Below are 21100 nucleotides of genomic sequence, written 5' to 3'. Positions count from 1 at the left end.
TTTCTTTCTTTCTTTCTTTCTTTCTTTCTTTCTTTCTTTCTTTCTTTTTGAGACATGGTTTCCTCTGTGTAGCACTGACTATACTGGAACTCATCCTGTAGACCAGGCTGGCTCTCTCACAGAGATCTGCCTGTTTCTCTCTCTCCTGGGCGCTGGGATTATAGGTGTGTGCTACCTCTGACCGGCGTCTTTCTTAATTTTTAAAAACATTTAAACATTTAGCTGGGCTGAGTGGTGTCCGTGCACCTTCAATCCCAGCACTTGGGGAGGCAGAGGCAGGCAGGTCTCTGTGAGTTCCAGCCTTGTTAACAAAATTGAGTCCAGGACAGCCAAGGCTACACAGAGCAACCCTGTCTAGAAAAACCAAACCAAACAAACGAATAAAGAAGATAAAAACACATATTTTATTCTTTTTTCTGTGTGTTCGTGTGCCGTGCCTCACATGTGGAGGTCTGGGGACCAGACTCAGGTTGGCAGGCTTGGTGAGAAATACTGCCAGAGCTGTGCTGGCCACAGTTAAGCTGCTGAACCATCTTGCAGGCTCCCAGATCCTCTTTCTTTTCTGATTCTGACCTTTGCTCAAGGTCAGCAGGTCTGAGGACATCATCTGGCACTCCAGACTGACATGCTGACACTGGACAGAGCCCCCTCCCTCTCCTCTCTCATCCCCTTCTCTGCCCCAGGTGCCCCTCCCACCTTGAGTCTCCACACATCTGTTCCTTCGCTTATCTAGCAGACTTTAATTAAGGCACTCACATGTGCCAGAGGCTAAGCACACAGCACCAGCAGTTGGAGGTCACAATGGAAGGGTCCCCAAAATGCTGCATTGCAAAAGGGGCATCTATCCCCAAGAGACCGAACCATTTTCAACATGAGCCATGTCCCAAATTGGGACCTACTTGTGCTATTATGAATAACGCTGAATTATTATAATATGTAATTATATGGTATGTCATTACATAATATTAATATTTTGTCTTTATATTACTAACTAGAATACATTATAATATATAACACCTACCGGTGTTATTCATAGTAACCTTGGGTCTCAGTGAGTGTTCTATTGCTGTGAAGAGACACCACGACCAAGGAAACTTATTGCAGAAAGCATTTAATTGGGGGCTTGCTTAGAGTTTCAGAGGGTCAGTCCATGATCACTGCGGCAGACAGGCAAGGCACTGGAGGAGTGGTTGAGAGCTTACTTCTTATCCACAAGAAAGAGGCAGAGGGAGACAGGACTGGTACTGGCTTTTGAAACCCCAAAGCCTCACCCCCAGAGGCCTAGCTCCTCCAACAGGGCCACTTTCTAATCTGCCAACATTCACATGAATGAGACTATGGGGCCCATTCCCATTCAAATCACTGCCGTTTCCTTCGTCATGGGACCTGGTTGCTCTCAGCCATGCAACTTCGTGCCTGAACACAATACTAGCTTGCCTACACCAACAGGTCAACAAACCAGAGATCGTGTGCTGGTTTCTGGGACCGCCATCACACTCAGGGTCCTACACCGAGCTCCAGAGCTATTGACACATTTCATTGCTTGGAACTGTAGAGCTGAGGTCCTCAGTTTCTAGATGCCATGCCCCATTCCTGTCACTGACTCTCTCTCTGAAATGAGGCAGTTTGCTTCTTCAAAGCCAGCAGGATGGCAGCTCTGTTGGCCAGATCTCTCACGTCAGCCAAGCCTGGCCAGGCTAACTTCCCTTTGAGCAATTAAGAGTTAACTAATTAGGGACCTTAATCACATCTGCAAAATCCCTTTACTTTCCCCAATGTGGGAGTACAATCCTAGTGTGTCACACATGTTCCACCCACATGTGAGGGACATGTATTGCACCGGATCTGTGCACTGGGAACCTTGAGCTGGTGTCTCCCTTTGCCTGCTGGATGCATCTCAAGAAGCATGTGTGACTTCCCCCGTTGGTCCTTCAGGGCTGCTGCAGCTGTTGGAGAAACCCTGAACTAGCTACCCGGGAAGGATGAGAGCTCATCAGGAGACAAGAGGACCACCGGTCAGCCGTGGCCTCTCTCACTGTAACGGTGACCCTGGACAAGACCAGGAAGGAGAGCCATCAGCCGGGCCCAGGTGCCACGTGGAACAAGGAGAGGGGATCCATTCTGACAGCTCGGAGCCACACTTGTGTGTCTCACAATTCAGGTCGAGACTCCCTTGGGGCCACATAGGAGAGAGCCAGCATATCAGATATTTACATCAGAGCAGCAGCGATGAAATAATTTTACGATGGGGGGGGGGGGAGCCTCACGGTGACACGAGGAACTTCATTTAAAGGGTCGCAGCTTTTAGGAAGGTTGGCAGCCGCTGAGGTAAGAGAGCAGTTACTCTATGGGCAGCGGCTCGCACAGGCTAGGAGAGGAGTGTAAAAAAAATGAACATCAGAATGGCCGGCGAGAGGTGGAGGAAACTCTGCTCCCCAGAATGCAACCGTCTTCTCATTATGTCTAATTATATCACTACCGTATTCACTTCTCATACAGCCCGTGTGCTCCCGAGCCACAGGACAGGCTTTAGGGGGTGCCTGTAAAGTGTTTATGTTTTTGAATGAATTAAGACATAATGTCAACCATGAGGCTGGGCTCACAATTAAAAATATCAGACATAACCATTCCCAGAACGGTCAGTGACCGGAAGGTATTATAAGCCATTGAAAATTAAGGGGAGGGGATGGGGAGATGGCCCCTTCATTGGTAGAGTGCTGGTCACAGAAACATGAGGACCTGGCTTGGGTTCAGAGCACCCATGTAAAGGCCAGGCACAGCGGCCCAGGCTGTGTGTGTGTGTGTGTGTGTGTGTGTGTGTGTGTGTTTGTGTGTGTGAAGGCACGGACACTGAGGATCTCCGGGGTTTGCTGGCCAGTCCAGCTAATCAACACATGCTTCAGGTTCAGCCGAGAGACAAAATAAGGTGAAGGGTGCTGGAGAAAGACCCCCTGACGCCCACCTCTGGCTTCCATACGCGTGCGCACTCACTCACGCGAGAAAGAAAGGGAAACAGGGAAACAGCGGTGTAGAGGCGAGGGCGTGCGCTGTGTGAGAGGTGAGTGTGGTACCGCCGCGCTCACAGGTGACTAGATGTAGGCTGCTGCCATGGAGAGGGTGTTTGGGCCGATAGAGCCTCATAGCCTCGAGGTGCTTTTGAAGGAGCAGGAAGGCGAGCAGTGTGGTGTGACGTGATGACAGGCTTAAAGACCGGAGCGGCAACCGAGCGGCAACCAAAGAAGTGGCAGACAGCAGCTTCTAGAAGCCAGCGGAGGCCAGGAGCTTGCTGCCTCTTCGGGATCCCTCAGCCTTGGCCTCAGCTCCATGCCAGTGACTTGGGACTTCCGCACTCCCGAGTGTGTCACGTCTAGCTGCTAACCCGGGGGCTCTTTGTTACAGCCGCAGCAGCCCGAGGCTACCTCTATTGTGGAGCTGTTTGCACTGTGTAGGTAGGCGCCTCCCAAGCAGAGCAGCCCTCTGCTCGCCTTGGGTTGGCCCTCATGCCAGCCAAGAGCATTTTCTCAACAGCATAAAGATCTCGAGGGGGGCAGAAGGATTCCAGTCAATGCACTTTCCACGCGTATCTACAGGGTTGCAGGAATGGAAGGCTGAGGTTATCGCTGGTGGATTTACACCTTCAAGAAATGGCGCTACAAGCGGGTACGGTGGCGTACACCTGGAATCCCAGCACTCGGGAGGCATGAGGCAAGCGGGTATCTGCGAGTTTGAAGCCATCCTGGTCTACAAAGCGAGTCCAGGACAGCCAGGGCTACACAGAGAAACCCTGTCTCAAACAAACAAACAAACAAACAAAAAAGAAAAAAATGGTGCTACAACAGAGACTTGTACAAACCCCCCCCCCCATCCTAATAAGCCGATCATGGAATCAAGAGACAATCCTGATTGTGTCCTACAAATCCCCATACCCGGATCCAGTCCCGCCCTAGACAACAGGTGAAGAGGGCGAAATCTGTGCTAATGTCCAATCAATATCATTACGGGAGGAAAACAATTCTTGTGTAAATAGTACAGCCCTATGGTGCTTAAACATTTGCATTTACAGAATGATACACCTGTATTCTACACGTGGGTGGTGTGTGTGTGTGTGTGTGTGTGTGTGTGTGTGTGTGTGCATATTCACGCAGGCCTGAGTTTAGGAAAAGAACTGGATAGAAGATCCTAATGGTTTAATGCCGGTTATAAACCGTTCACTTGTCGTTTCCTTATCTGTCTAATATTTCTGTTTGGCAAGAAGCAAGACCATTGGCCTAATGGAAAATACGATGAAGTAATCGCAAAACAAACGGCAATGGAAGGTCTGGCGAGGCGGGCTCCGTTCGCGAGGCTCCAGATGGCGGAGTCATCGCTGCAGCCGTGGGCCGTGGGATAGCGGCGTGGCCTGAGGCCTGAAAATCCGAGGAGAGGTTGGATCACGAGGGCGGGTTCTGCTGAGTGACCCAAAGAAAGCGCGCTTTGGACGGCGTCTGCGGTGCGGGGAGGGCCTCCTCAGAGACCTCTCCCACCACACTGTACAAACACCGGGGCCTGGCCAAGGTCTCCTTGCAGGTGTTGCTCAAGACCGCGGGTCGCAGACCTGGGTCATCACCGCCTCCACCTCCCTCTCCTGCGGTGGCGTTCTTTTTTTTTTTTTTTTTTGTTTTGTTTTGTTTTGTTTTGTTTTAACTCATCTGAACCGGTTACAAAACCACACTCCCACGAATCCATCAATAATGGATGGGGTGATGTATTAAAGAAATCCCCACAAGGGCCTGGCAAGGCTGCAGCGAATGCATTTCTGCTGTATCATATTTAACTGTTTGCAAACGTCTGCAGGAGGATGCCCAGGGCCTGCAGACTCCGGGGGTCGGGGGGAGGATCATCGCACCTCCTCACGGGGAATTGCAAGGAGGGTAGGGGGTGACAGAGACCCTGGGCCTGCAGGATGAAAGGGGGGGACGATGGAGGATCGTACTGCACCTCGCCCCGGCTTGGCGCTAGCCAAGCATCCATCGTTCTCCCTCCAGGACTGCGGCGGAGAGGACAGGCCCCTTTAAGAGCCAGCGCGCGCCCCCGCCCCGCGAGCTCTCATTTTCCCTAGCAACCGCCCCGGGGGAGGGGGAGGTCCTGGCAACGGCGCTCGGGCCCCGAGCGTCACGTGACGGCCCGCAGCTGGAACGCGAGCGCGCGCCCCGCCGAGCGCCCGCCCGCCGGGGGCCTGAGCGCTGGGGCGCGTGCGCGAGCGGTGCAGCACCGGCCGCGGGAGCAGGGAGTATTATGGGCTGTGGGTGCCGCTGAGCAAGATGGAGCTGTCTGCAGTGGGCGAGCGGGTCTTCGCGGCCGAATCCATCATCAAACGCCGGATCCGAAAGGTGAGCCCTCGGCCCGGACGGCCCTGCGTCCTCCCCCCCCGCGGCCGAGACGGAGCCCGCGGGCCCTCGGGGCGCAGCGGTCCCGCTAGCCCGGCTCGCTCGGCCGCCCCCGCGCCGCCGCCTGCTCGCGTCCCTGCATCCTCCCTCCCCACCCCCATTCCCTACATATATATATGTATATATATATATATATATACATATATATATGTATATATATATATAATTTTTTTTCTTTCTCTCTTTCTGTTTTTCAGGGACGCATCGAGTACCTGGTGAAATGGAAGGGGTGGGCGATCAAGTGAGTGCCCTGTGTGTGTGTGTAGGGGGGGGGGTGTCGGTGGCCCGGGGACCGGGGAGGCGACAGGAAGGCACCTGGGCCTTGGGCAGGGGGTGCTTGCTCGTGCCCTCGCGGTGTGCCTCGGCCCCTGGGGGGGTTCTCATCTGGCCTTTCTTGCACGCGTGACTCGGCAGGTACAGCACTTGGGAGCCGGAGGAGAACATTCTGGATTCGCGGCTCATCGCCGCCTTCGAGCAGAAGTGAGTTGGAGAAGCTGGCCGGTGGGGCGCCGCGCAGGGAAGCGGGAAAGGCGGGCCGGGCCGGGGACGGGGGCCCGGGAAGGGACTCTTTTTTCTTTTCTGTTTTAATCTTTGGTGTCTCTTGGCTGCAGAGAAAGGGAACGTGAGCTGTATGGGCCCAAGAAGAGAGGACCCAAACCCAAAACTTTCCTCCTAAAGGTAACCTGGCCCGGCCCCAGCAGCCCCCTCTTGGGCCCCCAGCCAGGGCGCAGCACAGGGCCTGCAGGGGAGGGACTGTTCCGCCGCTGCCTAGGCGGGCAGGCTTTTCCAGAGGGGCCCCAGCTGGGCAGGGGGTGGCTGTGTGTCCCTGACAAGTCCCTGGCAGCAGGCCGCAGCCAGCCCAGCCGGTGGGGCCTGGGAGGGGGGTGGGTAATCAAGAGATGAAACCAGGAACTTGGGGTGAGGAAAATCTGGTGAGCTCCTCCAGCCCGGAACACGCTGGCCTGTGTTAGGGTTTAGACTTGGAGCTAGTGACCCAGTATAGACTCACCCGGCAAGACACCGGGCCCCGTCTGCCCACCTCCCTTGGGGTGTATCCTGTGCCTTCCCCATAGCACTTGGGGGAGGGGGGGGACGACTTGAATCTGACCTTAGGTTACTTCAACCTGAGTTTGATCAGCCACACTGGACTGCTGGCTCTCGGGTCCCGAGCCTGTCCAATCTCGATACCTCGGGAGCTTCCGATGAAGATGAAGGGGGGCATGGTAAAACACAGCCTGTTGGGCAACGGGAGCGAAGAACTTCGGGGGAAGCCATCTTGGAGAGTTAGGGTGCCTCTTTTTGGTTTGCTGTTTGTTTTGTTTTGTCTTCTTATGAGGAAGGACAGAGCCCGGGAAGAGGGAAGCAAGACGACCCGGGTTGTCCGCCTCAGGCAAGGCTGCAGGTGGCCTCCAAGCCACCATAGTTTCCCTAAAGGACTAAAAGATGCCCCGGGTCTTCCTCCCACCAGATTTGGCACCAGAAAGACAGGAAGGGGCTCCTTGTAAGATGCAGAACCTCATAATCCGCAGATCTCCAAGCTCAGCGGGGGGCGGGGGGCGGCTCAGTCTCGCTGACTCGGCCCTCCCCCAGCCCAAGCACTGGGAGGGAAGGGTTAGCCTCAGACCCAACGCAGAGTGGGGGGAAAAACTGTCGGTTTCTGGCATTTTTATGGTTTTGTACCCTACTCCCCGCCCCTAGTCTCGGTGCATCTTCGGGATTAGGCAGCAACCTTAACCCTGACGCTTGCGGGTAGGAGGGGTGGGCGGAGCAGCTGGGAGGCTAGTGGGCTGTGTTGACAGTCTCTCAGCGCCCCTGGAGCGCCCTCTAGCCGTCAAGGCTGTAATCTCGCGCCTCTGTTCTCAAAATGCCCTTTTCTTAAAAGTTGTAGGTTCTGAGTTGCTTTTGGGCCCAGCAGTGCTGAGCCCTCTGCCCCAATCATCTCCAGTAATATTCTCAACATCCCAGCGGGGTTGAGAGTACTGCTGTCCTCCTTTCACAGATGGGAATAGCTTAAAGAGTGAAGTTGAACGCATCTGCCAGAAACAGGGCTGAGAGATGCTAGGGCAGGGCTCGGTAGGTAGATAGCGCCTTAATCCAGAATTTAGGAAGGGGCAGGACATCGAAGGATGCTCATGAAGGGATGCAGAGGTGGCGTGGGCTGGACCCGTCGCTTTACGGTTAGGGAGCAGTTCAGCAGAATGCACTCAGCACGTTCTGTAAGGAGCGAGGCTGGGCGTCCCGAGAGCCTTTTTGAGATTCACATCCGGGGAAGGGAAACAGGTTAGTAACTTGTCCGCCATTACACGAGCTAGCAGAAGTGTTTAGATGCTGTCTGCACTACTTCCCACACGCTGGGACCACCTGCCACGTCAGTGCAGTGAATGTGTTGGCCACGGCGGCTTGGAATTCACTAAGCAGGACCCAGGTCCTACTGTCAAAAAAAAAAAAAAAAAAAAAAATTTCCAACCCGGGAAATTTAAATTAATTAAAAAAAAAAAAAAAAAAGTGAGTATTTTCGTGTGTGTATGTGAACCATGTTCGTGCCTGGTGCCCCTGGAGGCCAGAAGAGGATCCCCAGAATTGGAGTTACAGGCAGTTATGAGATGCCCTGTGGGTGCTGGGAACTGAACCTGGGTCCTCTGGAAGAGCGGCCACTGCTCCTAACCTCTGAGGCATCTCTCCAGCCCGAGAGTCGTGTCTCACACAATACTGTTTAGGTGTTATAAAATAAGAGACGTTTCTCATAGACAGTTTGAAAGCTTGCTTTAGGAGAAGCTGGTTTCTCAGAAGCCTGCACTGGGCTGCCTCCAGATGTGTTCCAGATGCGTAGTCAGCAGGTTGAGCACAGGAGAGCACTGGGGCAGGGCTCAGAATAGCACAGGAAAGGCAAGTGAGCTTTGGGTAGATGGCTCAGCAGCTGAGAGTGTGTACGGCTGCCCCAAATACCTGTAACTCCAGCTCCGAGAGCTGTGACGACCTTGCTGGCCTGTGAGGGCATCTGTGTCATACATAACACATCGAAGAAAGAGAGGTCAGCGAGTTGAGGCAAGACTTAGAGTCAGTGAATGGCACATCCTCCCTCAGGGATGTTTCTGGAAGGGGGTATGAGGGACCCCTTTTGGAACTCAGCTGACTGGGGAAAGGAGCCCTTGGGGCTCCCTGTACCCACCTCTGTGCTGCCACCTAGTGGCAGTGAGTGACGACAGGGAGGCCCCGGCCTTGGTGTGTGGCGGTCCCAGACAGATTAACCATGGGAGTGAGCTCACTCCTCCCTCCCCCTAAAGTCTCCCAACTAGATGACGTCATCACAACCTAACCCAGTGCTTTGCCTCACTGGAGCTGGAGTGTCAGGTAAACCAGGACCCTTGTCCTGAGCCACAGCTGTCCACCCCCCCTCACACACGCACCGAATCCTCTCAGCACCAGGCGTGGCCTGCATGGCTCTGTCCCCAGCCCACGTCCCAGCCTGGCCTCAGAAACTGCGGTTCTTCCTATCCGCCCTCTGCTGTCCTCTTGCAGGGGATACCGTTCAGAGTAGAGCTGAGCAGCTGTCCTTCATTCTCAGTGACGGAAAGGCTAGCCATGGAGGAGTCCCCAGCTCCTCTCTGTTCTAAGTCTTCTGGCCACCGGTGGGCTGGAGTGGAGCTTGGGCTCTAAGGACCTTTCTGGGGTGGGGTTCTCTTGACGTAGCAGCCGAGCTACTGTTGAACCCTGGGCCTTTTCAGAGATCACACTTGCCTCTCCTCCACGATCTTGTGCCCACAAAGGGCCCAGGCTGGATTCTCACACTGGGTTCTGGTGTGAGTGCATTCATGGCTAAGATGAGGGCAGAGAGGGACCACGGCAAGGGCTTTTTAGACGTGATGGTCATTTCTGGTCAGGGTCAGTGGGGCTAAAAGGTAGGAACAGGAATGATCTACTCTCTGTCACCAAGAATTAGCCCTTGGGAGAGTCCCAGGCTTGGCTAGGGTCCCTGACATTGTTGCTGAGTCAGCAAGTGGCCTGTGGATCCCCCTCCCCCACACAGTGGTAGTAAAATACCGAGCCTTAACCTGGCCCCTGTAGACAAGTTACACCACCACCTTTCTGGACCGGCTTCCTTTTTTTTTTTTTTTTAGAAGAGTGTCATGTAACCCAGACTAGCCTTAAACATACTATGTAGCGAAAGATAACCATGTCATGTTTATTTGGTGCTGGGACGGAACCTAGGGCCCCAGGGCATGCTAGGCAAGCACTCTCCCATCTGAGCAACGCTCCCTAGACCTTTCCATTCTGTCTGAAGGGTCACGAGTCATGTTTTGGGTCCTCTCCTGAACATGCGCTGACGGAGCTCAGGGCTAGCTGGAGCAGGGGTGTCCACGGGCCTCGGGAAGTCTTGAGGTCACCCACGCCCCTTTGCTCGCAGGCCCGGGCCCAGGCGGAGGCCCTCCGAATCAGTGATGTCCATTTCTCTGTCAAGCCAAGTGCCAGCGCCTCCTCGCCCAAGCTGCACTCCAGCGCTGCGGTGCACCGCCTCAAGAAAGACATCCGCCGCTGCCACCGCATGTCCCGCCGCCCCCTGCCACGTCCAGACCCACAGGGGGGCAGCCCTGGCCTGCGCCCACCCATCTCGCCCTTTTCTGAGACCGTGCGCATTATCAACCGCAAGGTGAAGCCCAGGGAGCCCAAACGGAACCGCATCATCCTGAACCTGAAAGTGATTGACAAGGGCCCGGGAGGTGGCAGCACTGCGCAGGGCACCGGGGCGCTTGCCCGCCCCAAAGTCCCCTCGCGGAACCGGGTCATCGGGAAGAGCAAGAAGTTCAGCGAGAGTATGCTCCGCACCCAGATCCGCCACATGAAATTCGGCACCTTCGCGCTCTACAAGCCCCCGCCCGCCCCTCTGGCGCCCTCTACCGTGGGCAAAGCCGACGTGGCCTCCTCGGGGCCTGGGCTGCTCCTGGACCCCCCAGCAGCTGCTCCCTATGATGCACACAGCTCCAGCTCTTCCGGCTGCCCCTCACCCACACTGCAGTCCTCCGACCCAGACGATGCACCCCCCAAGCTACTCCCCGAGACCATGAGCAGGTCTGCTCCCAACTGGCGGGAGCCAGAGGTGCTGGATCTGTCCATCCCTCCTGAGGCAGCTGCCACCGGCCAGCGGGTGCCTCCTGAGGTCACTGCTGCTGCGGCTCAGGCACTTCACACAGCTCTGGAGCCCACAGGTGCCTGCCCCGCCGAGCCTGAGGCTGGGGACTGGCGCCCCGAGATGTCGCCCTGTTCCAATGTAGTTGTCACAGATGTCACCAGCAACCTCCTGACCGTGACCATCAAGGAATTCTGCAGCCCTGAGGATTTCGAGAAGGTGGCTGCTGGCGTGGCAGGTGCTACAGGGGGTGGCGGTGGCATCGGGCCGAGCAAGTGAGGGGCTTCCCCAAGGAGGGGGGCTTTGGGGGGCCTCCTTCCTGGAGTCATTCTTCTGCTCCCACCCCGTCCCTGCCCTCAGACCCGTCTGCCTGTGCTTTGCTTGCCTCAAATGGCTCCGTGTCGACCCAGGGATGGGACTGCTAGTCTTGGACTTGGTCAGAGCCCTGGGAGGGCACAGGGAGGAAGAAACATGTGCGCTCTGGTGTTCCTGGCACTGCCCCGACTGTGCAGGTGGAGCCCACTAGGTGGCTTCTGGGGAACCCCAGAAGCTGGGGTTCACCTCTTCTATCCACACCCACCCTGCCTCTCCTAGCTTGCTTCTTGCTCTGTGTGCAGCATCTGGTCTTGGTGCTATCTTGGCAGCTGCAGGGCCCCCGGGAGATGCCACCTAGAACGGGCAAGTCTCTTGCTACCACCTGGTGCTGAGTGAAGGACGAGGCCGAAGCGGGCCCTTTCCTTGACACCATTGCGGGTGGCAGCAGCTGGGCCAGGGGTCCCCTTCCTTGCTCACCTACCTACATCCGGACTGGGCCTACACCACGTATTGTGCCCCACACGCCCTGTCTCTACCCAAAACCCTCTTTGAAGGTGGAGAGGCTGGCAGACACGGCACCCTGCTGCAACCTCTGGGCATCCGGAAGCCCCTTCCGTTTTCTACCAAAGGTGCTGCAAGAACCTGCTGTGGACACTTCTGGCTGTGCATGTGTGTTTGCCCCTTGGCTTATTCTCGTGTGGATCCATGTGTGTGCTGGGTGCAGGGCCTCAGTCTCCCCTGCAACACCCTTGACGGTTCCTCAGAACAGGGTCGCTGAAGGCGTGGCCTCCCTTGCCTTAGCCAGGCCTGGCCCAGCCCAGCCTGTGTGGTTTGTCGTAGAAGCCACAGGCCTCTCCTTCCAATCCCGGGTTTCTGGGAGACATGGAGCCCCCAGGCCCTTCTTGGGATGGTCATCTTGAAAGTCAGGCTTTCACTGCAGGCATGGCATGGTGGGACTGTGATGGAGGGAGAGTCCGGCTGCTGCCTGGAGACTTGGCAGGGCTAGGGTCCTCGGTCTCTGCCAGCCCTCTGGTTTGATTTTTTACTGCTGAGGCTTCCTAACAGTCTAGCCTGTTGGAAGACTTTGGGTGCCTTGGGCATCTTCTGTTGCCCTCTGCTGCTAGGGAACCGAGGCATCCATGCCAATGGCAGAGACCAAAGCCCCAGATTCAGGCCAGGTGCCAGGAGAGTAGGCAGGGGAGAGACCACAGAGGTGTCTGGGTTCCGCAGAGGGAGGTGCCTGTCCCCTGGAGCACTTAGGCCTACCTTTGGCCGCTGCCTGGGTTCCACTCGCGTGTTGAGTGGCATGTTCCTGTGTGTAGCCTGAGCTGGCTTCTGGTATACACAGCCCTTGGTACCTTGCTCAGAAGCATGGAAGAAGGCAGAACCATGTGGTCTGAGAACGAGTATCTGGTCTTAGGGGAAGACACTCTTCTCATGCCCCCTGCTAGGGTCTACAGCACAGCCCCAACCCTCCTTGCCCCAGGGTATAAAACAGGGGTTCTCACAGGGTTTGAGGGGCCTACTCTTCGGTCCCACCTTGTCCTGTGTAAGCTCCAATACCGTCCAAGTGCCAATTGGCTTTTCCCCCAAATAAGGGCTGGTATTTCGCCCCTGTCCCCAGAGGCGATTTCCCCCTCCCCCTCCCCAGGTGAGCCACCACCTGGGTGCCAGTTACAGGTGTTTGCAGAGACCATAGAAATGTGTTTTCCTGAGAGTCTGTGTCATTTGTGACCTTTTTTTTGTAAAGAAGTTGTGTTTTCAGAGGTGATTTTATGACAGGAAAGTGAAAGAGTTAGTTTTGCAAAAAATAAAAAGAAAAAAAAAGAAAAAATTTTAAAAGTATAAAAAAAAAAAGAAAGAAAAGAAAAAATGGGGAAAAAAAACAACTGTGGGATTCCTAAAAGTGTAAGATGGGGTTGGGGGAGAAAGATATTTAAAGAGAACGTAGTAGCGCAGCGATTGCACAGGTGAGTTGGCGATGTTCGGGTGAGGCGGAGGCCTGAGCTAGCCGGGGGTGCCCTGGAGAAGAAGGCACTGCACAGATCCCCACGTGTGTGTGGTCAGAGGGTGGGGGTCTTCCACACTTCTGGAAGGACTTCCCCTCCTTCCTTGGCAGCGGGCAGGACAAGTCATCTTTGGTGACGTAGGAGCATCCTTCCACTCAACCAGTCCCAAGGGAACTAGCAGGAAGCTCAGGGGACAGGCAGGTGGCGGTCGTCGGACTCCGAGGGGACCGGGCTCCCCGCTGGTGCTTTCTCCCCAGGAAGGCTTCTCATGCATGTGCTTTTACTCCACACCAGCTTGCTGGGTCACACGGTTCCCAGTAGCTTCACAGTCACCCCAAAGACCGGGCGCCTTTGAGTCTCCCTGGTTGAGACAGGGGTGCAGGCTTCAGGAAGTGGCTGGCGGAGCAACGCCATCCGTGCATGCCTCTGTACTCATGCACAAGGCCTCGAGATGCGTGGACGCAGGGAAGGCATGGGATTGCCAGTGAGCGGAACCCTTCCCTCTCCTGCATGGTCTGGAGCAAGAGGCGAGGCCCAGAGGCTGCACAGACAGACCCCTACACAGGCCCGCACCATCGGCCTACTGCAGGCCCCCCCTCCACCCTTGCTGCTTTTCATTTGCCTAATTACCAAGCAGAAGGGGCAGTCTGGTTTGCTTTATTTTTGTATGTGAAATGACCCCTTCTGATGGTCACGTCCCGTAAATGCGCCCTTCCCACCCACACATCAGGAAGTAGGAGTGGGTGAGCCCTGGGTCTTCTTTTTTGAGATGAAAGGTTGAGACTCCTCCCTGTTTTTGGTTCTTGCCCTGATCTCAGTCAGTCCCTCTGAAAAAGCTGTACGGAGTGGCAAGGTCTCAGCACAAAGCACTCTGGGGCCTCCAGCTGCCTAGCCCGTAAAGGAGCAAAGTGAGCCTCTTTCCCCCTCGCTTCTTGGGGGAGGGTGGAATGGAGGGCATGGTCTCATCTCAAGGAGGCTAAGCTATTTCACTGCAGTGATGGAGGCCTCAGAGCCCAGGCTGCCCTGGCCTTTGAAGGGAATGTGGGAACTCGGGCTGGCTGTGGCAGAGGCTGGAGGGCAGGCCCTAGCAAAAACTGTCAGTCAAGGATCTGGGCTTGGGTCAGCCTTCCTGGCCCCTGGGGACCTGAGAGGGCACACCCCTTTCCCTTACTTCCTGTTCAGTTGAATGGCTTTGTTGTTTTGTTTTGTTTTGTTTTGTTTTGTTTTGCACTTCCTTGGTTGGAGAGCCCAGCCTAGTCAGTTCTACCCTTGGGCTCCCATGCACTAGACCAAGGTGGCCTCTCTGGGGCTCCTGCGGTTCAAGGAATCACTTTTTAAAAGATATAGAAAATTTAAGGGGTTTAGTTTTGTTCTGCCTGCTTCTCTTCTTGGTTTAGAAAGCCCAGAAAGTGGGGTTCCCGGACCCCTTCTGACAGTCCCTGAGAGGCAAGAATGGACACCTGGTCAGGTGGGGGCTCAGGACCCCCTTCCCAGCCTCCAGTTCCCTTTGTCCTTAACTGTGGAACTTCAGCTAGGGATGGAGCCAGAGGGTGTGAGGGGCCAGGAGGAAGGAATTAGATACTGGGCACAACTGGGCCAAGGGACGAAGCAGGCATCTTTTTGTTGGTTTTAACTTAAAAACACAAAGGCCTAAAGAAATATGTATCTTATAATTTTTTAATTTTTAAGAAGCTCGTTTGATGAACTGCACGAATGGATTCTATATATATATATATATAAAATATACGTACATAGCTCTATATTTGGGGACGGGCACTGTCTCTTTTCTTTCGCATTTTAAAGATGAAGTATCTTTGCCTTTGTCTGTGGTTCAACCATCCAGCTCCCAGCTGGCTAAACTTTGCCTCCGGTGATTAATGGCGAGAACAAGGTGGTCAAGGTGGCCGATGGACGAAGGGGCAGGGCCCCCAGTCTGCCCTGCCCCTCAGGGGGGACTTCCGGTAGGGAAGACAGCTTATTTTGGATGTGGGTTCGGTAGATTCTGGGCCAGGGGAGGGCGGGCTCGTGCTGATCACTCTGTCTCGTACGTTTTGTTCTGCTGCTCTTCAATATTGTATCGATGCCAGGAAAGGGGGTGAGGCCTCTTTCACCCCCAAATAAATTGTCACATTCCGAAGCTCTGTGCCAGCACCCTGGATGGGGTGTGTCTGCCTCGTTTCTTCTGCTTCCTGTGGCAGCGTCTCTTTTTCTGGTTTTGAAGTGGTCTCTAGCCCACTCTGGCTTCATACTCTGAAATTATAGGTGTGAGCCACTCACCATGCTGGGGCAACATCAGCCCCAGAGCAGGGAGGTGGAGCAGCAGATGAAGGCGCTTGCTGTGAAACTCAGCAACCCAAGTTCAAGCCTCAGAACCTACATGAAAGGGGGCGAAGAGTACCGAACCCCGAAACGTTGTCCTCCGATCTTAACACTCATGACATGACATGCTTACCCTTACGCATACTTCATGCACAGGCATGTGCGCGCGCGCACGCGTGCACACACACACACACACACACTGAGAGGCCGGAGAGATGGCCTAGAGCTTAAGAGCACATAACGTTTGTGCAGAGGACCTGAGTTCAGTTCATAGCACCCAGCTTGTGGGTAGTCCGTAAGTCCAGCTCCAGGGGTATCAGACGCCTCTGGCCTCCAAGGGCACCTGCACCCACACGCACACATCCACCCACAGGCATACACACATGCACCGCTTTTTACAAAGCTTAATTCATGGTGGTAGAATCAGGATAGTGTCGGCGCTGGGCTGTTGTGCTCATTTTTAAACTATTTGGGGGGGGTTCCTTAAACCTCTCCCTTCCAACCCCTCAAACCAAAGCAGGAGAGAGAAGGTTAGCAGGGAGAGGGGTGCAGACCCCTTTACTTCCGGCTGCTTAGTGCTGATGGGTTCTTTGAAGGCCACACCAATCTCCATCAACAGCAAACGCAGCAAAACGGTTTCCCCCAAGCCACTGCTTTGAAACATTTCTCTCCGTCTGTCCAAGCTGCCACACCATCCTGTCTCTGGTCTCTCCAAACTGCCACACACCACACTTTCTCTGTCCAGACTCTCCTATTTATCTTCCTCAGAGTCCTAGACCACACCCCTTCTCATGCTGCAGGAGGCAGGCTGTTACCCAGCTGCCAAAGACCACGCCCCACAATTATCCATTATCAGCTGTGGACAAACTAAAGCCCAAACTAAAGCCCACACTTAGAATTAAAACAAAAACATATTTACATAACGTCACTGAGTCTTTAAAGAAACCAAAACTTCTATTACACTGGGCCAATGCTCAATCTTTGCAAAGCCTTTCCGAACCACTCCTAGAATGAACTGTAGGCCTGCCGGGCACTCAGCCAGGAACACTGAGGCCTGCTGCTCTTGGAAATGTGTCTTGACTAGTAGGCACATGGCCAGAGTTGGGGGTAGGGGCCAGCACCCGCAGAGAGGAAGGGGCCCATGAGGCTGTCACTATAGAGCCTGGAGGCCCATAGAGCCTCGAGCATATGGCTGCCTTTGCTGCTGGTCCCCACAGTTCGGCACCGTGTGGTCAGGGAGTAGGGTCTTTCCCTCTTGGGTGAAGGCAGAGAGCAGCCCTCAGCGCTGTGTTTGGTGGAGCACAGTCCACCATGGGCTTCATCCAGCACATAGCACGAACATCTGCTGGTCAGATGTGAGCACAGTGTCGCTCCCCTATCCCGTCGCACCCCAGTATCATACCTCCCAGTCTCTCCCATGCCTCACCACTCTGCAGCCCCTATGTTTCCTAGCCTGTCCCCTTATCCATGGGCCACGGGTTCTTGCCTGCATCCCAACAGGGGGTCTGGAAACTCCTCTTTAAACTGCTAAGGAGCTTGGTGCCCTCAGCCCGCAAGGTGTCCCCTCCCCCCACTTATCATCCCACTCCAAGGCACGTCCTTCCAGACTGCTTCTGTTGTCCAAGTGACTAGGCTTTCCACCTGACCTCCAGGCTCTGTCCTGGCTGCTCCTGGCACTCACCTGTGCTCTCTTCTGGCCCCTCCTTCGGCTGCTGGTTGTCCTCTCCGGTCTGCTGGCAACTCTGAGCACCCTCTTGGTGCCCTACAGGCCCACCTCACCAAACTATCCGTAACTAACAGGATGGCGATGCTCTCCAACAACCGAGAAACAGACCTGGATTGGCTGTGTCTCCATATTGGCACCTCCAGCGGCCCTGGCAAGACCGACAGGAGGGTGTCTCTGCCCATGACTGGCCATTAGAGACAGGGCTGCAGGGCCCAGGGTGAACGGGAGAACAGGACCTTGCAGAAGCACTGGCAGGAAGTGAGGCTGAGGAGTCCAGCCCTGAAGGCAGTGCTGGCCCTTCGTGGATTTGCTTTGTCATGCACACCTGGCCCACCACCTCACCGTTCCACTTCCGGGAAGCTCTCGGCAGTGGACATTTTGTGTCTTGAAACAGTGTCATGCAGCCCAGGCTGGTCTCAGACTCAGTAGGTAGCTGAGGCTAGCCTTGAACTCCTGATCCTCCTGCTTTTACCTCCCAAGTGCTGGGATTACAGGCATGCACCACCGCACCTGGCATTGGAACACTGTAGACCAGACTGGCCTTGAACTCAGAGATCCACCTACCTCTGCCTCCTGAGTACTGGGATTACAGGTGTGTGTCAGCCTGGTTCACAGAGAGGGAGGGAGGAAAGAAGGAAGGAATCTCAGGTGGTCAGAGATAGAGAAACACACCCAGGGTCAGCTTATGGCCTCTATAAGGAGGTATCTGGAGCACCTTGAGACTGAATTAGACCGAGAGCCCAGGGGGATATTTGTGAATGGGTCAGAAACCAGTACCTGCTGACCCAAGGACCACTGGAGAGAGCCTATAAGTCTGTCCCTGATGCTCCTCCGTCTGAGATAAGTGGTCATCAGTCCTTTTGCCAAGACCACCAGGGACTTGACTTAGGTGTGTAATTCTAGAGGCTCCTGGGAAACTCCAGGGCAGAGTCAGCCCCTTCCATGCCTTGTCCTGTTTCCAGGCTCATCCCTTCCATCCCTTTGAGCAGCTGAGTGATGAGAGCTATGTCAGACAGCTGAGGAGGCAAGGTATTTGGGGGGGGGGGTGCCCCCAGATCTGTCCAGAGAGTGGAGTCTGTTCTGGAGCATAATGACTAGAACCTTCTGTAATAATACAAAATATTAGAGACACTGGGTAGAAAGCCACAGGCATCTTTTTAGGGACTCAAGTTTTTGAGATAGTTAAAAAAAAAAAAAAAAATTCCTGGTGGGCCAGGTGCGGTGGCGCACGCCTGTGATCCCAGCACTCGGGGAGGCAGAGGATTTCTGTGAGTTCAAGGCCAGCCTGGTGTTCAAAGCGAGTCCAGGACAGCCAGAGAAGCCCTGTCTCAAAAAAAAAAAAAAAAAAAAAAAAACCCTGGAGACTGAGGAGCAGGCAGATGCTGTCCTGGGGGCACCCTGTGGGGTGGTGGGGTAGCATTTGTGGGGACAGAACAGAGGCAAGATGTTGGCCTCTGCAGGTCTTCGAGAGCTTGAATCATGCCTCTGTGGGGATGGCCTCAGGGACTGGGCCAGCAGAGGTTCGGAGCAAGGAGGCCTGAGAACTAGGCCCAAGCCACTTCGCAGAGGCAGTGCCAGGGAACTCAGCTCGCTCCTAATTCTGCCAGAAACACACAGAAAGACTCCTCTCTTGGGAAATTGCAACTCTAAACCTTCCCTGGCACAAAGTTAAAGTGTGAATGTGTGTTTCTCACACAAGCCCAAACTCTCAAATTGAGAGATTAATATCAGAAAGAAACCTGGGGTGGGTGACGTCATAGAGCCTGTGGAAGTCGCAGATGATAGACTTGGTAATACCGTGCCCAGCGCACAGGCCACATGGGATTCTGTCAGAAGAAACTGAGATCACAAGCTCAAATGACAATACGCAGCAAAGGCACAAAGACAGACTCACACAACAGTGGATAAAGGATTTGGGACCCAACACTTTTCTATTTGCCGTACAGGGCAGGGGGCTCAGAAGCTCCTGAGCATCAGGCAGGGAAGTGTTCTACCACTGAGCTACATCCCTGGCCCAGTTTGGACACGGGGTCTCACTAAGTTGCTCGGACCAGCCTTGGACTCACTCTGTAATGCCGGCGGGCTTTGGATATGATCCTCCTACCTCCTTACTTGAATTTGAGAACTAGAGTCTACACTGCCAGGCCTGTCTCCCAGGACATTTTAAAATATCGGTTGAAGATTTTAAAACTTAGCATGTCTACATCAAACATCTCCGTAAAATGTTAAGAACTGGCATCACAGGTCATATTATTGGATTAAAAGTTAATATCAGTATCCAGGACACTGTGATGAAATGATAGGCCAACAGGGCAGAGAGCCCAGACATAAATGCTCACTTGTAGAGTCAAATGATTTGCTTACATGCACACATACATACATACATACATTTGTTTATTTAGTTCCATGGGTCCTGGGGAACAAACTTAGGCCCTCAGGCTTGCATGACAAGCACCTTTGCTTTCTGAGCCACTTCACCAATCCTGGTCACATGACTATTTCAAAGGTTCCTAAAATAGCCAATGGCAGAAGAGCAATCTTTTCCGTTTTGAGACGGGCTGGCCTCAAACTTGCTGTGTAAGCCAAAGATGACTTTGAACTCCTGTATACCACACCTGGTTTATGTGCTGGCTGGGGATGGAACCGAGGGACTCACGCATGGTAGGCAAGTGCTCTGCCAACTGAGCCTCATGCCCAGCCACCATCTTTCCAGTGAATGAAAGTGTCTGGAAAAGAACAGAATTGGATTTTTAAGAGATAGACATGCAGTGTGGCAGGAAAGATTTTTAAGGAGCTCCGGTTGGCACAGACAGCCAATGCATGGTATTTAGATGAAATATTTAAGATCTTGAGATGGCTCAGCTGCCAAGAGTGCTGGCTGCTCTTGCAGAGTCCCCAAGTTTGGTTCCTAGCACCTTCAAGGTGACTCACAACCATCCAGAGCTCCAGTTCCAGGGGATCTGGTGCCCTCTTTTGGCCTCCTAGGGCACTGCACACACATGATACACATACATGAAAACAAAACATTCCCAACACAGTATTAACTTTTTAAAAAATACTATTGACAGTAAAATAACAACCCATGAATGGGGGAGGAACCAGTGCAAATCAAACATCTGATGAAAAGTTGATAATCAAAATACACAGAAAATTCCTGAAATTTAGGTGGCTGGAAACAGTGGCACTACAGCAAAACTGTATCTCAGAAAGAACCAAACCCTAACCCTAAAACCTAAACAACAACAAAAAATCTTCATTCAAAATTGGGCGAAAGTCCAAGCATGGAACCAGGCAGTGGTGGTGCATACCTTTGATCTCGGAACTTGGGAGGCGGATCTCTGTGAGTTTGAAGGCCAGCCCGGTCTACAGGGTTCCAGGACAGCTAGGGCTACACAGAGAAACCTTGTCCAGGCATGGTAGAGCACACCCGCAATCTCAGCATTCCAGAGGCTGAGGCAGGAGACTGAGGGTTCCAGGCCAGTCTGGACTATTTTGACATATTGTCTCATCAAAACAAAAACAGATGAACAACAAAATGGGCAAAGGACTTGGGCAGACAGTTCTCCAAAACGGACAGAATTTGCAGAGGGCCTCTAAGCCCAGAGTGGTCTGCATCAGCAAGGATTAGAGAGATGGAGGCAGGAGGATCAGAAGTTTCAGACCATCCTCCCTTACATATCAAGTTCCAGGGCTACATGACTCCCTGTCGAGAGAAAGGAAAAAAGAAGAGAAATTTCGATGAGATAAGTCCTAATATCTGCCCTCCAAAAACTCCACATTCATGCACTATGGTGACAGGACTATTAAATGGCACAACCACTTCAGAAAACAGGGTGAACAATGCTTAAAAAGGTAAAACAACAATTACCATAGGGTGCAGCAACTGCTTCTGATTAGCCTTAAAGTAAGATCTTCAAGAGGTAAGTATTTCCTCATACCAAGAGCAGCACAGTTAGCAACAACTAAACGGAGAAGCAACCCAGAGCTCTCTGTGGGTGAGTGAAAACATAATGTGGAATATTGTTCAGCCTTGATAAGGAAGACTGGTTCCATACGTGCTACGACAGGAGTGAACCTCAAGGGCCCGATGCTAGGCGAAGCAAGGCAGCTACAGGACAAATTCTGTGTGACCTTGCTTACACTGAGGTACTTCTGTAGAGAATGGGACCTGAGGGCTACG

General features: G+C 53.7%; 1 protein-coding gene across 2 annotated transcripts; it reads left to right on the top strand.

Moving 5' to 3' along the window:
• Nucleotides 1–5177: 5177 nt before the first annotated feature.
• On the top strand, nt 5178–15012 carry Cbx6 (chromobox 6). Of its 2 annotated transcripts, none has more exons than XM_055602934.1 (5): nt 5178–5369; nt 5624–5667; nt 5841–5906; nt 6038–6104; nt 9886–15012. In XM_055602934.1, the coding sequence occupies exons 1-5, from the start codon at nt 5301–5303 to the stop codon at nt 10828–10830; spliced, it is 1191 nt and encodes a 396-aa protein (XP_055458909.1). In that variant the 5' UTR covers nt 5178–5300; the 3' UTR covers nt 10831–15012. The 2 variants fall into 2 exon arrangements, with proteins under 2 accessions (XP_055458909.1, XP_055458908.1); XM_055602933.1 differs by having other exon boundaries at nt 5180–5369; nt 9832–15012.
• The last annotated feature ends 6088 nt before the right edge of the window (nt 15013–21100 follow it).

Source organism: Psammomys obesus, unplaced genomic scaffold (assembly GCF_907164565.1).
Source record: "Psammomys obesus unplaced genomic scaffold, mPsaObe1.curated_primary_1811, whole genome shotgun sequence".
NCBI lineage: Eukaryota > Metazoa > Chordata > Mammalia > Rodentia > Muridae > Psammomys > Psammomys obesus.
Note: the sequence above shows the minus strand (reverse complement) of the source record. Positions and strands in the feature narration are given on the sequence as shown.

Excerpts from the sequence above, each read along its gene's own strand:
- Cbx6 (XM_055602933.1), top strand. The coding sequence starts at position 5,301 with ATGGAGCTGTCTGCAGTGGGCGAGCGGGTCTTCGCGGCCGAATCCATC. Across the intron at positions 5,370-5,623 it reads TCAAACGCCGGATCCGAAAG|GGACGCATCGAGTACCTGGT; the intron begins GTGAGCCCTCGG and ends TCTGTTTTTCAG. Across the intron at positions 5,668-5,840 it reads TGGAAGGGGTGGGCGATCAA|GTACAGCACTTGGGAGCCGG; the intron begins GTGAGTGCCCTG and ends GTGACTCGGCAG.